Below are 21,398 nucleotides of genomic sequence, written 5' to 3'. Positions count from 1 at the left end.
CAATTTTGGACGCCATTTAAACCTCTTCCACGACCGATGCTTCTCTGTGGTCATGTTTTTTTGGGGAGTGGGGTGGGCGAGGAGACGGTGTGTCCCTCCTCCCAACCCCCCCGGACTACTCGGTTCTTCCGTTCGTCGTTAATTAACGAATTACTTCTACGTCATTAGGCCCCCGTCTTGGAGGGGGCGGTGGTGGTGGGGGGGTCGCTCGTGGTGGTGGGGGGCGGTCACTCCTCGTCGTGCAGCTTCTGCGATGGCCGTGGGGAGAGAAGAGCGGGGTGAGGGGGCGGCCGTGGGGCGGCCGTGGGGCGGCCGTGGGGCGGGGGGAAGGTCCCACCTTGGCGCCGATGTCGCGGCTCTTGGCCCGCAGCTTGTTGACCTGGGACTCGGCGATGTCGGCGCGCTCCTCCGCCTCGTCCAGCTCGTGCTGCGCCTTGCGGAACTTGGCCAGGTTGGTGTTGGCCTGTTCCTCCTGGCGGCGGGGGGGCGGAGAGGGTGGGGGGGGCGTCAGTGGGGCTGCCCCCCATCCATCCGTCCGTCTGTCCCACCTGCCACCCATCCAGCTGTCCTACCGGCCGTTTGTCCTTCTTATTGTCCCATCTACCGCACCTTCCATCCATCCATCCCACCATCCATCCATCCCGCCATCCATCCGTCCCGCCATCCATCCGTCCCGCCATCCATCCATCCCGCCATCCATCCGTCCCGCCATCCATCCGTCCCGCCATCCATCCGTCCCACCGTCCATCCGTCCCACCATCCATCCATCCCAGCATCCATCCGTCCCACCGTCCATCCGTCCCACCGTCCATCCGTCCCACCGTCCATCCATCCCGCCATCCATCCGTCCCACCATCCATCCATCCCACTGTCCATCCGTCCCACCATCCATCCATCCCAGCATCCATCCGTCCCACCGTCCATCCATCCCGCCATCCATCCGTCCCACCATCCATCCATCCCGCCGTCCATCCGTCCCACCATCCATCCATCCCAGCATCCATCTGTCCCACCATCCATCTGTCCCACCGTCCATCCGTCCCACCGTCCATTCCCCCACCCCGGGCACCCACCGCCTCCTCCGCCTGCCGCTTGTAGGCCTTGACTTTCATCTGCAGCTTGTCCACCAGGTCCTGCAGCCGCAGCAGGTTCTTCCTGTCCTCCTCCGTCTGCGGGGAGGAGAGAGAGAGACGGGCTTGGAGACCGGCCCCAGGGCACGACCGGCCCTCCCGGGCCCTCGCTGTGCCTCGGTTTCCCTGCCCGGAGACCTCCTGGGTGGAGGGCTGTGGTCTGGAGCTGCGGTCTAGCTCCTCCGTGACCCTGTGGCCACCGGGGCAATCGCGTTCTAGGTCACCCTACGGCAATGGGTGAGGTCTAGGTCTCTCGTGTCTTAATATCTCTGTGGGTATGGAGGCAACGAGTCACGTTGTGGGTCATCCACGTCCCCACGGCCACCAGGTCAGTGTTCGGGCTCAACCGTGTCCCTACAGCCACCAGGTCGCTGTTCTGGGTCACCTTGTGGCCACCAGGTCACTGTTCTGGGTCATGCTACGGCCACCAGGTCAATGTTCTGGGTCACTCTGCGACCACCAGGTCAAACCGGTTCTAGCTCCATGGGTATAGGGGCAGGGGATGATGTTCTAGGTCACCCCTGTCCCCCTGGCCACCGGGTCAACCGTGTTCTAGGTCACGCTACGGGATCGTTCATGGACGCAGTGGGTGGTCTAGGTAACCCATGTCCCCCTGGCCACTGGGTCAACCGCGTTCTAGGTCACGCTACGGCATCAGATGTGGGTGGTCTAGGTAACCCGTGTCAACCATGTTCTAGGTCATGCTACGGCATCAGACGTGGGTGGTCTAGGTAACCCGCGTCAACCATGTTCTAGGTCATGCTATGGCATCATACATGGAGGCAGTGGGTGGTCTGGGTAACCCGTGTCCCCCTGGCCACTGGGTCAGCCGCGTTCTAGGTCACGCTACGGCGTCGGCCGTAGGTCGCCGTGGCCGCGGGGCCAGCGGGCAACCTTCCGGGCCGCCCCAGGCGCCCCACCTGGTAGCTGAGCTCCTTGACGCGCCGCTCGGACTTGCGGAGGCCCTTGACGCTCTCGGCGTTGCGCTTCTGCTCGGCCTCCAGCTCGTTCTCCAGCTCCCTGACGCGGGCCTCCAGCTTCTGCAGCTGCTTCTTGCCCCCCTTGAGGGCCAACTGCTCGGCCTCGTCCAACCGCAGCTGCAGGTCCTTGATGGTCTGCTCCGTGTTCTTCTTCATGCGCTCCAGGTGGGCGCTGGTGTCCTGCTCCTTCTTCAGCTCCTCGGCCATCATGGCCGCCTGCCCGAGGAGAGAAGCCGTGGCAGAAGGAGGCCCCGGGCGCCTTCTCCGTCCCCCCGGGCCGGAAGGCGTCCGAGGCGCGGGTCCCCCCGCGGCACTCACGTCGGTGATGGCCTTCTTGGCCTTCTCCTCGGCGTTCCGGCACTCCTGGACGGCCTCTTCCACCTCCGCCTGCAGCTGGGAGACGTCGCCCTCCATCTTCTTCTTCTGGTTGATGAGGCTGGTGTTCTGGAGACGGCGGAGCGGCTCTCGGGAGGCGGCCGTGGGGCTGCCGCCCCGTCCCGCTTCGGCCCCGCGGGCCTTCGAGCCCCCCGTCTCCGCAGGCTTCGCCCGGAGCTCTCGGCGCCCCGACCCAGAAGCCGCCCGCGCCCCCGGTTTCTCCAGGGTGGGAGCGTCCCCGGACGGAGGCGACCTGTCTCCTCGGAGCTGCGGGAGGTCTCACCTGCGAGTGGAGGAGCTGGACCCTCTCGCCGGCCTCGATCAGCTCCTGCTCGGCCAACTTGCGGGCCCTCTCGCTCTGCTCCACCGCCGCCCGCAGCTCCTCCAGCTCCGACTGCAGGAGGTTGTTCCTCCGCTCCACGATGGCGACGTTCTCCTTCAGGTCCTCGGTGACCCGCGCCGCCTCGTCCAACTGCAGCTGCGTGTCCTGCCGGGCGGCGCGGGGAGGGGAAGGCGGTGAGCGGGGAGGGTGGGGAAGGGGGGGGCCGCCGCCGCGGGGCGGTGGGAACGGCGACGCCTCGCCTCCTCGAGGGACGGCCGTCCGACGGGTACCTTGAGGTAGCCCTGCAAGGTCTTGACTTGCTTCTGGGCCTCGGCGGCCAGGCGGTTGGCGTGGCCGAGCTGGAGCTCCATCTCGTTGAGGTCGCCCTCCATCTTCTTCTTCAGCCTCAGGGCCTCGTTGCGGCTCCGGGTCTCGGCGTCCAGCGAGGTCTGCAGCGAGTCCACCGCCCGCAGGTGGTTGCGCTTGGCCTGCTCCGTCTCCTCGTCCTTCTCGGCCAGCTTGCGCTCGTAGTCCGCCTTCGCCTGGTTGAACTCCAGCTGGGCCCTCAAGATCTTGCCCTCCTCGTGCTCCAGAGAGGCCTGGGGGGCACGGAGAGGACGTCGAGGACCCCGGAGGAGACCGGGAGAAGACGGGGAGGCGTGGGGACGCGCCTCGGCTCACCTCGGCCTCCTCCAGCGCGGCTTGAAGCTCCAGCTTCTCGGCGTCCAGCTGCTTCCGCACCTTCTCCAGCTCGTGGACGGTCTTGTGGCTGGCGCCCAGCTGCTCCGTCAGGTCCGAGATCTCCTCTGCGCGGGGGAGAGCCCGCCGGGTCACGGGGAAGGCGGCGGGGAAGAGCGGGGCGGGCGGGGGGACGGACGCCCCGCGGTCTCACCTTGGAGGTTCTTGTTCTCCCTCTTGAAGGTCTCCAGCTGCTCCAGCGACTCCTCGTAGGCGTTCTTCAGCCTGAAGAGCTCGGTGCTGAGGGACCTGGCCTCCTTCTGCGACGCCTCCAGCTCCGTCTGCGACTCCTCCAACTTCTGCTTCCACTCGGACAAGACCTGGGGCCCAGGCAGCGGTCACCCTGCGTCCACGCGGCCCCATCTCCTGCCGTCCCACCGCCGCGCGCCCCCAACCTTGTCGAAGTTCCTCTGCTTCTTGTCCAGGGCGGCGGCCGCCGCCGTCGACCGCTCCAGGTCCGCCACGAGGTCTTCGATCTCGTTCTGCAGCCGGTGCTTGGTCTTCTCCAGGGAGGAGCACTTGGCGTTGACCGCCTCCACCGCCTCCTCGGCCTCCTGCAGCCGCTGGGCCAGCTTCTTCCTACCGGGCGCAGGCGAGAAACCCACGCGTGACCCCGCCGGCCCGGCCGGTCGGTCGCCCGCAAAGCGAAGACGTTTGAGAGGAAGGCGGCGGTAGGACTCGTGAGGCTCGCGGACGGTCTAGGTGACTCGAAACGGGTTTGGAGGCCCCAGATCGGGCTCTAGATGTACCAAGCGTGAAGCAGCCCAACGTCCCGGGTGGTGGCCGCTTGAGGGAAGAGGGGCGGTGACGGCCGGCAAGACCAAGCGGGTCCCGCCGCCCACGGGAGAGCCTCAGCACCCGTGGGGAGATGACTCACTTGGCCTCCTCCAGCTCCTCGGTGCGCTGGATGGCGTCCGTCTCGTACTTGGTCCGCCACTGCGCCACCTCGGAGTTGGCCTTGGAGAGCGAGCGCTGGAGCTCGGCCTTGGCCTCCGTCTCCTCCTCGTACTGCTCCCGCAGCAGGTCGCAGTCGTGCCGGGCCGACTGGAGGGCGTGGGCCAGCGCGTTCTTGGCCTGGGCGGGGCGCGAGGAGAAGGTGGGACCCCTGGGTCCACGTCAACTGGAGCCCTCTTTGGGTTCTCCAGGCCACTAAGAGCTGGTCTTCATCTCCCCAGCCCTCTGTAGACCCTAACCCAACCTCCTCGGGACCAACCCAACCCAACCGCAACCTCTTTAGTCCCACCCAACCTCCTCGGCACCAACCCAACCCACCTCCTTGAAGACCCACCAACCCCACCAAACTTCCCGAGGACCCTCAAGTCGTTTTCCCCGCTGGGAGGGCAGGCTCACGCTGCGCCCCAGTCCCAAACCAACCTCCCCCTTGACCTTGATGGTGTCTTCCAGCCCCACCGACCTCCCCAACGAAGCCCTACCTTGGCCTCTTCCTCTAGCTGCCTCTTGAGGTCCTCCAGCTGCTGGGTGTAGGTGAGTTTCCCTCGCGTCAGCTGGTTGATGAAGGCTTCCTTCTCCTCCAGCTGCCTGGAGAGCTCACCTGTGGGGTGGAAAGGTGGACAATCACTCACCGGAGAGACCCCAGAGCCGCCCCACTGGGCACGGGATTGGCGATTGGGACGGGGAAGAGCGAGGCCCTCACCGTTCTCCGTCTGGAGCTTGGCCCGTTGGGTGGTGAGGTCGTTGACCGTGCGCTGAGCCTCTTCGGACTTGGTCCGGTGCTCGTTCATCTGGTCTTCCGTGGTGCGGCACATCTTCTCCAGGTTGGCCTGGAGACAGGAAGGGCAGGAAGATGAAAGGGAACGTAGGGAGAGCGACGGAAGAGTTGTCCCTTCACGGCTGGAGACCCAGCTCCTACCTTGGCCTTGATCAGCTGCTCCATGTTGGAGCCGAGGTCGTCCAGCTCCAGCTTGAGCTCGCTCTTCTCCTTCTCCAGCTTCTGCTTGACGCGCTGCAGGTTGTCGATCTGCTCGCTGAGCTCGGCCACGCTGTCGGCGTGCTTCTTGCGCAGCGCGGCGGCCGTGGCCTCGTGCTGCAGCGTGGCCTCCTCCAGGTCCCGCCGCATCTTCTGGAACTCCGCCTCCCGCTTCTTGTTGAGCTCGATCTGCACCGAGGTGGCGCCGCCCGCCTCCTCCAGCCGCTCGCTGATCTCCTCCAGCTCCCGCGACAGGTCCGAGCGCAGCTTCTCCACCTTGGCCCTGCCCGTCCGCTCCGCCTCCAGCTCCTCCTCCAGCTCCTCGATCCGCGCCTGTGCTCCGGGGACAGGGACACCGTCGGCGGGCTCGACTCCGCCCAACTCATCCGCTCGCCTCAACCCAGCCGGCTGGAGACTCTTCAACCCAACCGGTTGGAGACTCTTCAACCCAAACAGCTGGAGACTCTTCCTCTCAAGTCAGCCCAACCAGCTGAAGAATCTTCAAGTCAACCCACGTCAACCCAACCGGCTGGAGACTCTTCAACCCAACCAGCTGGATCCTCTGCAAGTCAACACAGCTCAACTGAGCAGGTTGGAGACTCTTAAACTCAACCCAACAAGTTGGAGACTCTTCAGTCCAACCCAACCGGCTGGAGACTCTGCAACCCAACTCACGTCAACCCAGCCGGCTGGAGACTCTTCCACCCAACCAACTGGAGACTCTTCCTCTCAAGTCAGCCCAACCAGCTGGAGACTCTTCAACCCAAATCAAGTCAACCCAAAAAGTTGGAGACTCTTCAACCCAGCCCAAGCAGCTGGAGACTCTTCAACCCAACCAGCTGGATCCTCTTCAAGTCAATGCAGCTCAACCCAACAGCTGGAGACTCTTCAACCCAACTCAAGTCAACCCAACAGGTTGGAGACTCTTCAACCCAACCCAACCAGCTGGAGACTCTTCAACCCAAATCAAGTCAACCCAACCAGCTAGAGACTCTTCAACTCAACACAGCTCAACGCAACCAGCTGGAGACTCTTCAACTCAACCCAACCAGCTGGAGACTCTTCTTCTCAAGTCAGCCCAACCAGCTGGAGACTCTTCAACTCAACCCAACCAGCTGGAGACTCTTCAACCCAACTCAAGTCAACCCAACAGGTTGGAGACTCTTCCTCTCAACCAGCTGGAGACTCTTCAACTCAACACAGCTCAACCCAACAGCTGGATACTCTTCAACTCAACCCAACAGCTTGGAGACTCTTCAACCCAACCAGCTGGAGACACTTCAACTCGACCCAACCAACTGGAGACTCTTCCTCTCAAGTCAGCCCAACCAGCTGGAGGCTACTCAACTAAAATCAACCCAACCAACTGGAGACTCTTCAACTCAACCAGTCTTGAGGCCGTTCAGCTCAACCAACCCTCGAGCCGCCTGGATCAGGCAGCTCAGCGCAACCTTCTCTGAGGACATTAGAGTCATCGTGATCCGACCCAGATGGTCTGCTCAGCTCACGTGACCCTCCTCGAGCAACCCCACCAACCTTGAGTGCTCCAGCCCCATTGGTTCAGCTCACCCCACCCCAAAGACAACCCGCCCGGGAACCCACGAGTCATTTCTAGGAGATAAATCACGGGGAGGGGCTGGGTGAAGGGACATGCCTTGAGCTCCAGGCCTGGGGTGGGCGGCGTGCCGCTCTAGGTCCTTCTCGAAAAGGTGGGAAGAAGAAAAGGGGGAGGACCAGCCCCTCCTTCTGGTTGGCCGACCAGCTGCCCCCGCCCCCCCCGCCTCACCTGAAGCTCTTTGAGCTTCTTCTGGAGCTGGGCGGCGATCGCTTGCTCGTCCTCGATTCTGGCGTTGAGCGCGTTGAGCTCAAAGTCTTTCCTGGGCGGGGGGAGAAACGCCGGCCCGTCACGCTCCCGGGTTCTCGGCAGAGAGCGGGATTATGGGTAAAGGATGAGCGGGTGGGAGGGGCCCTACTTTTTCAGCCTTTCATCCAGTTGCTGCTTGTCGTTCTCCAGGTCCATGATGCTCTCCTGAGCCAGCTTCAAGTCGCCTTCCAGCTTCCTCTTGGCCCGTTCCAGGTCCATCCGGATCTTCTTCTCCTGCTCCAGCGAGCTCTCCAGCTGCGAGCGAGGCAGAGACCGCCCCCCGTCAGCCCCCAAAACACCGACCCCGGCAGGACCTTCGCCCCCCACGGGACCAGCTACGGGCGGGGCGGGACTCACGTCGTCCACTTGCTGCTCCAGCTTGACTTTGGCCTTCGTCAAGGTGTTGACCTTGTCTTCCTCCGCCTGCAGGTCGTCCAGCGCTTGCTGGTGAGCTTCCTGCAGGGCCTTCTTCTCCTTCGTCAGCTTGACGATGATCTCGTCCAGCCCGGCCATCTCCTCGGTGAGGTTCTTGACCTGCAGGAGGAGCAACATCGGGCCTCCAGCTTGGTGCCAGAGGTAGGGCAAGAGGCAGGAGGTTGGTCTCGCTCTTGGTTGAGCTGGGCCTAAGTCAGGAGATGCAGGAGAACCCAACCAGCCTTGGGTCTTGGTGACCCAACCCAACCAGCCCTGGGTCTTCCCAACCCAACCAGCCCTGGGTCTTCTTGATGTAGCCCAACCCAACCAGCCCTGGGTCTTCCCAACCCAACCAACCAGGCTGAGCTGAGTCGAGTCCCCTCAGGTCGGGGTCGAGGCCTCTCCCCGCCCTCACCTTGTTCTCGGTGGCGTGTTTCTCCTTCTCCACCTTGGCCAAAGTCAGCTCCAGGTCATCGATGTCCTTCTTCAGCTCCGAGCACTCGTCCTCCAGCTTCCTCTTCTTGGCCGTCAGCTCGGCGTTCATCTCCTCCTCGTCCTCCAGCCGCTCCGTCAGCTCCTTCGCCTTGGCCTCCAGCTGGATCTTGCTCTTGATCAGCTGGTCGCAGCGCTCCTCGGCGTCGGCGAGGTTGTCTTGCTCCTGGAAAGGGGGAAGGTGGGTGGGAGGGGAAAGGAAGGAGGAGGGACGGGCTGGGGCATCTCCGTCACTCACGGCCTGCACTTGGAGCTGAAGGTCGTTCTTCTCCTGCAGCATGGAGACCATCTTCTCCTCCAGCTCCTTCCGCCGGGCCTCCGACTTCTCCAGGGCCTCCTTCAGCCGCCCAAACTCCTCCTTCATGGTCTGCGGGAGGCACGAAGGTCCCCCGTAAATCTCGCGTCTTCCTCCCACCTCCCCGCGTAGCCCTCCGTCTCTCCATCCGCCCACCCGCTCTTCCTCCCGCCCTCTCCGTCCCTGCCCCACCTGCATCTCCTTCTCCGTCTCGGCGCTCTTCAGCAAGGGCTTGATCTTGAAGTAGAGCTTCATCCACGGCCAGTTCTTCACCCCCATGAAGGCCCTGACGTTCCACTGGATCACCAGCAGCGAGTCCCTGCGTGGGGCACAGCAAGATGGGGGTCACCAGGGGCTTCCACCCAACGTGGACCCCCACCGCCGCCGCCGCCCCACCGCCCACCGGCGTTCCAGGATCTTCTTGAACTCCTGCCGGGAGAGGAAACCACGGACTTGGGCCTGCAAGCGGGTCATGATGCGGGCCAGCCGCTCGTCCCGCATCTCCTCCAGCAGCCCCAGCAGCCCGGCCTTGAAGAAGACCTTCAAGGAGAGATGAAGGTCAGTGCTACGGGTCGGGGGGGGGTGGGGGGGTGGGGGGGTGGATGGAGGGAGCTCGGGTGGACACGGGGACGGTGGGACCGCGAGGTCCCCGAGCCCTCGGGGAGACCGTGCGACCCCACCTTGGTGTGCCCGAACTTGTACTGGTTGTGGTCGATGTCAAGGGAGCCCAGGAGCTTCTCGGCGCCCTTGCGGCTGTCGATGAACTGCCCCTCGGGGATGGCCGCGGGGTTCAGGATGCGGTACCTGGGGGCGGGAGAGGGCGGGACGCCCCCGAATCAGCCCCGGCGGGGTTGTCCGCCCCCTCCCCGCGCCCCACGGTCCGTGTCTACTACCGCTGGCGAAAGTCCCCGTAGAGGATGCGGTTGGGGAAGCCCTTGCGGCAGATGCGGATGCCCTCCAGCACCCCGTTGCAGCGGAGCTGGTGCATCACCAGGGGGTTGTTCATCACGCCTGGTGGGGGGGGTCATCATGACCGGTGGGTCAAGGCTTGCCCCACGGCGCTGCTCCCCGCCACCACCATTGGCCAGGGTCCCTGGGTTCGGCCCCACCCTCTCGGATCAACCCTTGGGGATTGGCTCACCGGGAGACTTGGTCTCGTTGGGGATGATGCAGCGGACGAAGTGCGGGTGGGTGGACCGCAGGTTGGTCATCAGCTTGTTGAGGTTCTCCTGGTGGGTGGAGAAGGAGATGATGGAGGGAATGAAGAGCCCAACCAAGGGTTACCACAGGTTGGCCACCCCCAGCACACCCTGGGGTCCACCGTTAACCCCTGGACCCTCACCCGGTGCAGGGCGGAGACCGTCTGGAAGGAGGAACCTTTCTTCTTGGACCCTTTCCCCTTCTCCATGGCTGTTGGAGAAGAAGAAAAGATGAGACACATCAAGGACGGGAGGGGAAGAACCCCGGACGCTCGGGAAGGGGATGCCCCTTACGCGCATCAGCACCGGCGTAGTTGGCGAAGAGGTTGGCCAAGAGCTTGAGGGCTGACTTCTGGTAGAGCCCCACCACCGTCTCGTTGAGGGGGTCCTTGTTCTTCTGCAACCACCCGATGATGTTGTAGTCCACCGTGCCAGCGTAGTGGACGAGGGCGAAGTGGGCCTCCGGCTTCCCTTTGATGTTGCGCGGTTTCCCAAAGTTGGCCGACTTGCCCAGGTGGTTGTCAAACAGTTTGGCCTTGAAGGTCATGTCCGTGGCCTTGGGGAACATGCACTCCTCCTCCAGGATGGACATGATCCCCATGGGCTGGGGAGGAGACGACCTCGTGGGCCACGGAGGACGCCGAGCGCCACCCAGCCGGCCGCCGTCGGGGTCCCCGGCGAGCTCCGACGGGAAGGATCCTTCTCCGGGAGCCCCCTCCGCCCCCAGGAGGCCCCGGGGGGAGGCGGGTACCTTCTCGATGAGGTCGATGCAGGCCTGGAGGTCCATGCCGAAGTCGATGAACTCCCACTCGATCCCCTCCTTCTTGTACTCCTCCTGCTCCAGCACGAACATGTGGTGGTTGAAGAACTGCTGCAGCTTCTCGTTGGTGAAGTTGATGCAGAGCTGCTCGAAGCTGTTGAACTGGAGAGAGGGGATGGCCCAGAGGGTCAACGTATCGCCCAATGGGATCAGCGGGGTCACCGCAACACCCAAAGCAATCAACGCAACACCCAATGGGATCAATGGGGTCACCACAATGCCCAATGGGGTCAACTGGGCACCCAACGGGGTCAACGGGATCAACTCAGCACCCAACGGGGTGAACACAACACCCAACAGGGTCAACTGAACACCCAATCGGATCAATGGGGTCACCTCAGCACCCAACGGGATCAATGCAACACCCAATAGAGTCAACTGAGCGCCCAACGGGGTCAACAGGATCAACTCAACACCCAACAGGGTGAACATAACACCCAACGGGGTCAACTGAACACCCAATGGGGTCAGCCAAATGCCCAATGGGGTCAACGGGGTCACCACGACACCCAATGGGGTGAACCGAACGCCCAGTGGGGTCAATGGGATCAACTCAACACCCAACGGGGTGAACACAACACCCAACGGGGTCAACTGAACACCCAATGGGATCAATGGGGTCACATCAACACCCAACGGGGTCAACTGAACGCCCAACAGGGTCAACAGGATCAACTCAACACCCAATGGGGTCAATGCAACACCCAATGGGGTCAACCGAAGGCCCAGTGGGATCAATGGGGTCACCTCAACACCCAACGGGGTCAACTGAACGCCCAACAGGGTCAACAGGATCAACTCAACACCCAATGGGGTCAATGCAACACCCAATGGGGTCAACCGAAGGCCCAGTGGGATCAATGGGGTCACCTCAACACCCAACAGGGTCAACCAAACACCTAATGCGGTCAACTGAGCACCCAACAGGGTCAATGGGATCAACTCAACACCCAACGGGGTCAACTGAACACCCAATGGGATCAATGGAGTCACCTCAACACCCAACGGGGTCAACTGAACACCCAATGGGGTCAACCAAACGCCCAGTGGGGTCAACGGGATCAACTCAACACCCAACGGGGTCAAGTGAACACCCGATGAGATCAAGGCAACACCCAACGGGATCAATGGGGTCACCTCAACCCCCAATGGGGTCAACTGAACACCCAATGGGGTCAACAGCGTCAACTCAACACCCAACGGGGTCAACTGAACACCCAATGGGGTCAACCAAACGCCCAGTGGGGTCAACGGGATCAACTCAACACCCAACGGGGTCAAGTGAACACCCGATGGGATCAAGGCAACACCCAATGGGGTCAACAGCGTCAACTCAACCCCCAATGGGGTCAACTGAACACCGAAAGGGGTCAACAGTGTCAACTCAACACCCAATGGGGTCAACGCAATGAGGTCAACCAAGCCTCACGTCGAAGATCTCGAAGCCGGCGATGTCCAGCACGCCGATGAAGTACTGACGCGGCTGCTTGGTCTCCAGCGAGTTGTTGATCCTGGTCACCATCCAGTTGAACATCTTCTCGTAGACGGCCTTGGCCAACGCCCCGACGGCGTAAATCACCTGGCAGAGGGACGTCCCAGCGGTGAGAGGTGGTTCTTGGTGGCCTCCGTGCCCAGGATGACACCGTGCCACCCCGAAAGGAGGAAGATTCGGTGACGTCCTCCTCACCTGCTGGACGTTCTGCCCCTTGGTGACGTACTCGTTGCCCACCTTCACCCGAGGGTGGCACAACCCCTTGAGAAGATCGGCCGAGTTCAGCCCCATCAGGTAGGCCGACTTGTCGGCCTCTGAGGACGCAGAGCAGAAGACGTGAACCCGGAGGACCACCACCCATTCCCGCCCCTTGACCCCGATTGGACCCCACCTTCGGTGCCGTCCGGCTCCGCCTGCTCCTCCCGTTGCTTCTGCTTGAACTTCATGTTGCCGAAGTGCATGATGGCGCCCGTCAGCTTGTAGATGGAGTTCTTCTCCTCTTGGGTGAAGCCCAGGACGTCGAAAGCGCTCTGTGGGGCGAAACCGTGGGGCGAGGTCTTCTCCGGGCAACCTCCCCGCCCGCCGCCCGGTTGCCCCCCGTCTCACGTCGGTGGCCAGGAGCTCCTCGGCGTCATCGATGGACGGCACGGTGGTCTCTCCTTGGGAGATGAAGGCGTAGTCGTAGGGGTTGTTGGTCACCAGCATCATGTCTGCCAGGAGAAGACGGGGTTGGGATAGGCAGGAAGCCGCCCCGGGGCGGGGCGGGAAAGGGGGCGGGGTCAGGTGTCCACAGGGAGGGCGGGAGCGTGACTCACCCAGCAGCTCCGGCTTCTTGTTGGAGAGGATCTGGTAGAAGATGTGGTAGTTCCTCTCAGCCTTCAGCTGGAAGATGACGCGGGACTTCTCCAGGAGGTCTGGGGCGGGGATGGAGAGGAGGTGGGCGGGGCTGGGAGGAGGAGACGGACGGACGACGGCCAACCGGACAGACGACGGCCAACCGGACGTCCTCCTCGACCCACTCACAGGTCTCGATGTCGGCCGACGCCAACTTCCCGGTGGCCCCGAAATGGATCCGGATGAACTTGCCCTGGGAGAGCAGCGGCGCGAGATGGAGGCGGCCACCTTCCGCCAGCGAGTCCCGCCCCATCGTAGACCCCGCCCTGTCGTAGACCCCGCCCCGTGGACCCCGCCCCACTCACGAATCGGGACGAGTTGTCGTTGCGGACGGTCTTGGCGTTGCCGAAGGCCTCCAGGGCGGGGTTGGCCTGGATGATCTGGTCCTCCAGGGTGCCCTGGTGACGGGGGGGCGGGACACACGGACAATGGGGGTGGGGCTGTCACGGTGGGGGGGAGGGGGTGTGGGCGGTGGGGGGGGTGGGTGGAGAGGTGGGTCGATGCCATGGGTGGGTGGGTGGGTGCTTGGGTGGTGAGATGATTGGGTGGGTGGTTGGTTGGATTGTTGGATGGGTGGTTGGATGGTTGGTTGGGTGGGTGGTTGGGTGCTTGGGTGCTTGGTTGGGTGCTTGGATGGTTGGTTGGTTGGGTGGTTGGGTGCTTGGATGGTTGGTTGGATGGTTGGTTGGGTGGGTGGTTGGGTGCTTGGTTGGTTGGTTGGATGGTTGGTTGGGTGGGTGGTTGGGTGCTTGGGTGGGTGGGTGGCTGGTTGGATGGTTGGTTGGGTGGTTGGGTGGTTGGTTGGGTGCTTGGATGGTTGGTTGGTTGGGTGGTTGGGTGCTTGGATGGTTGGTTGGTTGGGTGGTTGGGTGCTTGGTTGGTTGGTTGGATGGTTGGTTGGGTGGGTGGTTGGGTGCTTGGATGGTTGGTTGGGTGGTTGGTTGGGTGCTTGGGTGCTTGGTTGGGTGCTTGGATGTTTGGTTGGATGGGTGGTTGGGTGCTTGGATGGTTGGTTAGGTGGTTGGTTAGTTGGTTGGGTGCTTGGATGGTTGGTTGGGTGCTTGGTTGGGTGCTTGGATGTTTGGTTGGATGGTTGGTTGGGTGCTTGGGTGGTTGGTTGGGTGCTTGGATAGTTGGTTGGGTGGTTGGTTGGGTGCTTGGGTGGGTGGGTGGCTGGTTGGATGGTTGGTTGGGTGGTTGGGTGGTTGGTTGGGTGCTTGGATGTTTGGTTGGTTGGGTGGTTGGGTGCTTGGTTGGTTGGTTGGATGGTTGGTTGGGTGGGTGGTTGGGTGCTTGGATGGTTGGTTGGGTGGTTGGTTGGTTGGTTGGGTGCTTGGTTGGGTGCTTGGATGTTTGGTTGGATGCGTGGTTGGGTGCTTGGATGGTTGGTTAGGTGGTTGGTTGGTTGGGTGCTTGGATGGTTGGTTGGGTGCTTGGTTGGGTGCTTGGATGTTTGGTTGGATGGGTGGTTGGGTGCTTGGATGGTTGGTTAGTTGGTTGGGTGCTTGGATGGTTGGTTGGGTGCTTGGATGGTTGGATTGTTGGTTGGATGGTTGGTTGGATGGGTGGTTGGGTGCTTGGATGGTTGGTTGGGTGCTTGGATGGTTGGTTGGGTGCTTGGATGGTTGGATTGTTGGTTGGATGGTTGGTTGGATGGGTGGTTGGGTGCTTGGATGGGTGGTTGGGTGCTTGGTTGGGTGCTTGGATGTTTGGTTGGATGGTTGGTTGGGTGCTTGGATGGTTGGTTAGTTGGTTGGGTGGTTGGACGGTTGGGTGGGTGGTTGGCTGGATCGTTGGATGGGTGGGTGGTTGGTTCAGTGGGTGGGTGGGTGGGTGCTTGGATGGTTGGGTGGGTGGGTGGCTGACTGGTTGGCTAGTTGGTTGGGCGCTTGGATGGTTGGTTGGGTGGTTGGGTGGGTGGGTGGGTGGCTGGTTGGGTGGGTGGGTGGGTGGGTGTAGGAGCGGTGGCCAGACACCAGGGTCCCCCCCCGGTGCCCTCACCTTGCCGGGGGCCCCCGTCTCCTTCTTGCCGCGGTCGCCGATGGCAGCGATGACGGCGAAGTACTGGATGACCCTCTTGGTGTTCACCGTCTTCCCCGCCCCGGATTCTCCACTGGGGGCAGCCAATGAGAGCGAGGCCTGGGTGCTGGGGGGCGGGGCTATGGTGCTAGGGGCGGGGCCTCGCTGGGAAGGGGCAGGGCCTCGCTGGGAAGGGGCAGGGCTTGCAGTAGGTGGACTATGGACCTCGGCAGACAAGTCCAGGTGGGAAGAAGTGGATTGGCCGTGCCGGTGGGCGCGGCTCCAGGGGGGAGAGGGGAGGGGTATGCACCAAGTAGGAGGGGCTTGACTGTGGGCGGGGCTAATACGATGTTTAGGGATGAGGTCACTCACGTGATGAGGATGGACTGGTTCTCCCGATCTGGTGGGGCGAGGAGGACAAGTGTGAGGTTCCGAAGCCCGCCTTGGCTCCGCCCCACATCTCCCGCCCCACATCTGCCCCACATCGAAGCAGTTACGGGGTCCCGGCGGGAGGTCCCTACCCGTCAGCATGTTCTGGTAGGCGTTGTCGGAGATGGAGAAGATGTGGGGCGGAGCTTCACTCCGTTTCTTGCCCCGGTAGGCGGCCACCACCTCGGCGTTGTAGACGGGCAACCACTTGTAGGGGTTGACCGTCACGCAGAAGAGCCCCGAGTAGGTCTGGAGAAGGGGCGGGCGGGTCAGGGCCACCGGGGTGCCACCCCACCAGGAGGGGACGCCCCGGGTCTGGGTGGCGCGAGGGGGGGTGGTGATGGGACACCCTGGGTCTGGGTGGCCCGAGGGGTCTGGGGTTGGGACATCTTGGGTCCAGGGATGGGACATCTTGGTTTTGGGTGGCCCATGGGGTCTTGGGTTGGGACATCCTGGGTCTGGGTGGCCCTTGGGGGTCTTAGGATGGAACATCTTGGGTGCAGAGATGGGACATGTTGGGTTTGGGTGGCCCATGGGGTCTTGGGTTGGGACATCTTGGCTCTGGGTGGCCCATGGGGTCCAGGGATGGGACATCCTGGGTCTGGGTGGCCCGAGGGGTTTTGGGATGGGACATCTTGGCTCTGTGTGGCTTGAGGCGTCCAGGGATGGGACATCTTGGTTTTGGGTGGCCCTTGGGGTCTTGGGTTGGGACATCTTGGGTCTGGGTGGCCCACAGGGTCTGGGGTTGGGACATCTTGGGTGCAGGGATGGGACATATTGGTTTTGGGTGGCCCATGGGGTCTTGGGTTGGGACATCTTGGGACTGGGTGGCTTGAGGGGTCCAGGGATGGGACATGTTGGTTTTGGGTGGTCCTTGGGGTCTGGGGATGGGACATCTTGGGTCCAGGGATGGGACATCTTGGTTTTGGGTGGCCCTTGGTGTCTTGGGTTGGGACATCCTGGGTTTGGGTGGCCTGAGTGGTCCAAGGATGGGACATCTTGGGTCTGGGTGGCTTGAGGGGTCCAGGGATGGGACATCTTGGGTCTGGGTGGCCCATGAGGACTTAGGATGGAACATCTTGGGTCCAGAGATGGGACATGTTGGTTTTGGGTGGCCCAAGGTGTCTTGGGTTGGGACATTTTGGGTCCAGGGATGGGACATCTTGGTTTTGGGTGGCCCTTGGGGTCTTGGGATGGGACATCTTGGGTCCAGAGATGGGACATGTTGGTTTTGGGTGGCCCATGGGGTCCAGGGATGGGACATCTTGGCTCTGGGTGGCCCACGGGCATCTGGAGAAGGGCCACCAGGTTCTAGGTGGCCCAAAGTCCACGGGGCAGCCACACCAGGTTCTAGGTGACCCATCGACTCTCCGGAAGGACCATCCAGTTCTAGGTCCCCCAAGAGCTTTAGGGAGGGGTCACCAGCTTCCATCCAGCCATAGGCTCTGGAGAAAGCCCCGCCCCGTTCCCAGGTGCCCCAGGGGCTTGTGGGAAGGCTCACGTAGATCATCCAGGCGGCGTAGCGCTCCTTGAGGTTGTAGAGGACGGCGGGCTCGTGGAGGAAGGTCAGCATGGCCATGTCCTCGATCTTGTCGAACTTGGGGGGGTTCTGCTGCATGATCTGGTCCTCCTTCACCGTCACCGTCTGCTCGGGGGGAGGAGGACGTCATGGGGCGGGGCGGGCGGGGCGGGGCAAGGACTTGCCCCCCACCCGTAGGGCTGGGAGTTGGGTTCTGGGTGTCCCTTGGGTGCTAGAGAACACCTGGGTGTTCCTTGGGTGCTGGAGAAGGTGGGTTGGGGTCTGGGTGTCCCTTGGGTGCTGGAGAATGTCTGGGTGTCCCTCAAGTGATTGAGAAGATGGTTTGGGGTCTAGGTGTCCCTGGGGTGCTGGAGAAGGTCTGGGTGTCCCTTGGGTGCTAGAGAACATGTAGGTGTCCCTGGGGTGCTGGAGAAGGTGGGTTGAGGTCTAGGTGTCCCTTGGGTGCTGGGGAAGGTCTGGGTGTCCCTAGGGTGCTGGAGAAGGTGGGTTAGGATCTGGGTGTCCCTTGGGTGCTAGAGAACATCTGGGTGTCCCTTGGGTGCTAGAGAATGTCTGGGTGTCCCTCAAGTGATTGAGAAGATGGTTTGGGGTCTAGGTGTCCCTGGGGTGCTGGAGAAGGTGGGTTGGGGCCTGGGTGTCCCTTGGGTGCTAGAGAACATGTAGGTGTCCCTGGGGTGCTAGAGAAGGTGGGTTGGGATCTGGGTGTCCCTTGGGTGCTAGAGAATGTCTGGGTGTCCCTCAAGTGATTGAGAAGATGGTTGTGGGGTCTGGGTGTCCCTTGGGTGCTAGAGAACACCTAGGTGTCCCTTGAGTGCTGGAGAAGGTGGGTTGGGGTCTGGGTGTCCCTTGGGTGCTGGAGAAGGTCTGGGTGTCCCTTGGGTGCTAGAGAACATGTAGGTGTCCCTGGGGTGCTGGAGAAGGTAGGTTGGGGTCTGGGTGTCCCTTGGGTGCTGGGGAAGGTCTGGGTGTCCCTTGGGTGCTGGAGAAGGTGGGTTGGGGTCTGGGTGTCCATTGGGTGCTAGAGAAGATCTAGGTGTCCCTCACGTGATTGAGAAGATGGTTTGGGGTCTAGGTGTCTCTGGGGTGCTGGAGAAGGTCTGGGTGTCCCTTGGGTGCTGGAGAACATGTAGGTGTCCCTGGGGTGCTGGAGAAGGTGGGTTGGGGTCTGTGTGTCCCTTGCGTGCTGGGGAAGGTCTGGGTGTCCCTTGGGTGCTGGAGAAGATGGTTTGGGGTCTAGGTGTCCCTTGGGTGCTAGAGAAGGTGGGTTGGGGTCTGGGTGTCCCTTGGGTGCTACAGAACATCTGGGTGTCCCTTGGGTGCTAGAGAATGTCTGGGTGTCCCTCAAGTGATTGAGAAGATGGTTTGGGGGTCTAGGTGTCCCTGGGGTGCTAGAGAAGGTGGGTTGGGGTCTGGGTGTCCCTTGGGTGCTAGAGAACATCTGGGTGTCTCTTGGGTGCTAGAGAATGTCTGGGTGTCCCTCAAGTGATTGAGAAGATGGTTTGGTGTCTAGGTGTCCCTGGGGTGCTGGAGAAGGTCTGGGTGTCCCTTGGGTGCTAGAGAAGGTCTGGGTGTCCCTTGGGTGCTAGGGAACATGTAGGTGTCCCTGGGGTGCTGGAGAAGGTGGGTTGGGGTCTGGGTGTCCCTTGCATGCTGGGGAAGATGGTTTGGGGTCTAGGTGTCCCTTGGGTGCTAGAGAACATCTGGGTGTCCCTTGGGCGCTGGAGAAGGTCTGGGTGTCCCTAGGGTGCTGGAGAACATCTGGGTGTCCCTTGGGTGCTAGAGAATGTCTGGGTGTCCCTCAAGTGATTGAGAAGATGGTTTGGGGTCCAGGTGTCCCTGGGGTGCTGGAGAAGGTGCGTTGGGGTCTGGGTGTCCCTTGGGTGCTGGAGAAGGTGGTTTGGGGTCTAGGTGTCCCTGGGGTGCTGGGGAAGGTCTGGGTGTCCCTAGGGTGCTGGAGAAGATGGTTCAGGGTCTGGGTGTCCCTTGGGTGCTAGAGAACATCTAGGTGTCCCTTGAGTGCTGGAGAAGGTGGGTTGGGGTCTGGGTGTCCCTTGGGTGCTGGAGAAGGTCTGGGTGTCCCTTGGGTGCTAGAGAATGTCTGGGTGTCCCTCAAGTGATTGAGAAGACGGTTTGGGGTCTAGGTGTCCCTGGAGTGCTGGAGAAGGTCTGGGTGTCCCTTGGGTGCTAGAGAACATGTAGGTGTCCCTGGGGTGCTAGAGAAGGTGGGTTGGGGTCTGGGTGTCCCTTGGGTGCTGGAGAAGGTCTGGGTGTCCCTTGGGTGCTGGAGAAGCTGGTTTGGGGCCTAGGTGTCCCTGGGGTGCTAGAGAAGGTCTGGGTGTCCCTAGGGTGCTGGAGAAGGTGGGTTGGGATCTGGGTGTCCCTTGGGTGCTGGAGAAGGTCTGGGTGTCCCTTGGGTGCTAGAGAATGTCTGGGTGTCCCTCAAGTGATTGAGAAGATGGTTTGGGGTCTAGGTGTCTCTGGGGTGCTGGAGAAGGTCTGGGTGTCCCTTGGGTGCTGGAGAAGGTGGGTTGGGGTCTGGGTGTCCATTGGGTGCTGGAGAAGGTCTGGGTGTCCCTCAAGTGATCAAGAAGATGGTTGTGGGGTCTAGGTGTCCCTTGGGTGCTGGACAAGATGGTTTGGGGTCTAGGTGTCCCTGGGGTGCTGGAGAAGGTGGGTTGGGATCTGGGTGTCCCTTGGGTGCTGGACAAGATGGTTTGGGGTCTGGGTGTCCCTTGGGTGCTACAGAACACCTAGGTGTCCCTTGAGTGCTGGAGAAGGTGGGTTGGGGTCTGGGTGTCCCTTGGGTGCCAGAGAATGTCTGGGTGTCCCTCAAGTGATTGAGAAGATGGTTTGGGGTCTAGGTGTCCCTGGGGTGCTGGAGAAGGTGGGTTGGGGTCTGGTGTCCCTTGGGTGCTGAAGAAGGTCTGGGTGTCCCTCAAGTGATCAAGAAGATGGTTGTGGGTTCTGGGTGTCCCTTGGGTGCTAGAGAACATCTAAGTGTCGCTGGGGTGCTAGAGAAGGTGGGTTGGGGTCTGGGTGTCCCTTGGGTGCTGGAGAACATCTGGGTGTCCCTTGGGTGCTGGAGAAGGTGGGTTGGGGTCTGGGTGTCCCTTGGGTGCCGGAGCAGGTGGGCTGGGATCTAGATATTTCCTGGGTTCTAGAGAAGGCGGGATGGGTTCTAGGGTTCTAGGTGTCCCACGCGTGACAGAGACGCCGTTTCGGGGTCCCGGGGTCGCGGCGGTGCCCGGGCCACGCCCCCTCCCGCCCCGCCCCGACCTTGCCGTGCTCGGTCTCGGCGGTGATCTTGGCGCCCTCGCGGGTGACGATGGTGGCCTTAACGAACTCCTCCTTCTCGTCGGGGACGAAGATGTCCTTCTTCAGGTCGAAGGGCCGGGTCTGGGCGGGCCAACCTCTCCTTCTCCGATTTGCGGAGGTACGGGGCCGCCTCCCCGAATTCGGCCATCTCCACGGTGGGCATGGCGGCGCTGGGCGGGGCAGGGGGCCTCAGATCCTCCCAGTTCGCCCAGTTCCTTCCCAGTTGACCTCAGGCCAAGTCCTTAGTGGGCCCATCATTGCCCAGCTCTTCTCCCGTTCTCCCCTGGTTGACCCAGCTCCAGCCCGAGTCCATCTCCCAACCCTTCTCCCTTCCTCCCCAGTGCTCCCAGTCCCTCCCCAGTGCTCCCAGTCCCTCGCCAGTGCTCCCAGTCCCTCCCCAGTGCTCCCAGTCCCTCCCCAGTGCTCCCAGTTCCTTCCCAGTTGACCCCAGCCCAAGTCCTTCCTAGGTGGGCCCATCATTTCCTGGTCTTCTCCAGTTCTCCCAGTTCCCCCGGTTTGACCCAGCTCCAGCCCAAGTCCATCTCCCAACCCTCCTCCCTTCCTCCCTTCCTCCCCAGTGCTCCCAGTTCCTCCCCAGTGCTCCCAGTCCCTCCCCAGTGCTCCCAGTTCCTCCCCAGTGCTCCCAGCTCTTCCCCAGTTGACCCCATCCCAAGTCCTTCCTTGGTGGGCCCCATCATCGCCCAGTCTTCTCCAGTTCTCCCAGTTCCCCCCAGTTGACCCATCTCCATCCTGAGTCCATCTCCCAACCCTCCTCCCTTCCTCCCCAGTTCTCCCAGTTCCTTCCCAGTTGACCCCACCAAGTCCTTCCTTGGTGGTCCCATCATCTCCCATTCCTCCCCAGTGCTCCCGGTTGCTCCCCAGTGCTCCCAGTTGCTCCTGCTTGACCCATCACCATCCCAAGTCCCTCCCCAATGCTCCCAGTTCCTTCCTAGTTCCCGCAGTTCCTTCCCAGTTCTCCCAGTTCCTTCCCAGTTGATCCCATCCCCATTCCAAGTTCCTCCCCAGTGCTCCCAGTTCCACCCCAGTTCAGCCCCGTTTCCCCAGTACCTTATGGTGCCTGCCCGTTAACCCACGCCAGCACCTCCCAGTACCCACCAGTACCACCCCATCCCTCCAGGTCCCTCCCAGTCCC

The 21,398-nt window shown here is 62.2% G+C and overlaps 1 protein-coding gene across 1 annotated transcript; it reads right to left on the bottom strand.

Moving 5' to 3' along the window:
- Positions 1 to 142: 142 nt before the first annotated feature.
- Positions 143 to 20,408, bottom strand: LOC128138415 (myosin-7-like). Its single transcript, XM_052779692.1, is given in 39 exon segments — positions 143 to 472; positions 1,074 to 1,169; positions 2,051 to 2,326; positions 2,429 to 2,554; positions 2,769 to 2,972; positions 3,098 to 3,406; positions 3,489 to 3,613; positions 3,700 to 3,865; positions 3,941 to 4,124; positions 4,423 to 4,619; positions 4,979 to 5,097; positions 5,200 to 5,326; positions 5,416 to 5,805; positions 7,259 to 7,349; positions 7,446 to 7,591; positions 7,694 to 7,870; positions 8,166 to 8,408; positions 8,481 to 8,609; positions 8,730 to 8,856; positions 8,941 to 9,077; positions 9,218 to 9,341; positions 9,431 to 9,548; positions 9,679 to 9,766; positions 9,880 to 9,947; positions 10,031 to 10,340; positions 10,488 to 10,658; positions 11,986 to 12,135; positions 12,244 to 12,362; positions 12,440 to 12,578; positions 12,655 to 12,758; positions 12,864 to 12,962; positions 13,072 to 13,135; positions 13,248 to 13,340; positions 14,944 to 15,055; positions 15,334 to 15,361; positions 15,483 to 15,639; positions 16,892 to 17,035; positions 20,207 to 20,329; positions 20,331 to 20,408. Coding segments are annotated over 39 exon segments (5,988 nt in total).
- Positions 20,409 to 21,398: the final 990 nt, after the last annotated feature.

Source organism: Harpia harpyja, unplaced genomic scaffold, assembly GCF_026419915.1.
Source record: "Harpia harpyja isolate bHarHar1 unplaced genomic scaffold, bHarHar1 primary haplotype scaffold_427, whole genome shotgun sequence".
NCBI classification, from domain to species: domain Eukaryota; kingdom Metazoa; phylum Chordata; class Aves; order Accipitriformes; family Accipitridae; genus Harpia; species Harpia harpyja.
This window is presented reverse-complemented; position numbering and strand designations above follow the sequence as displayed.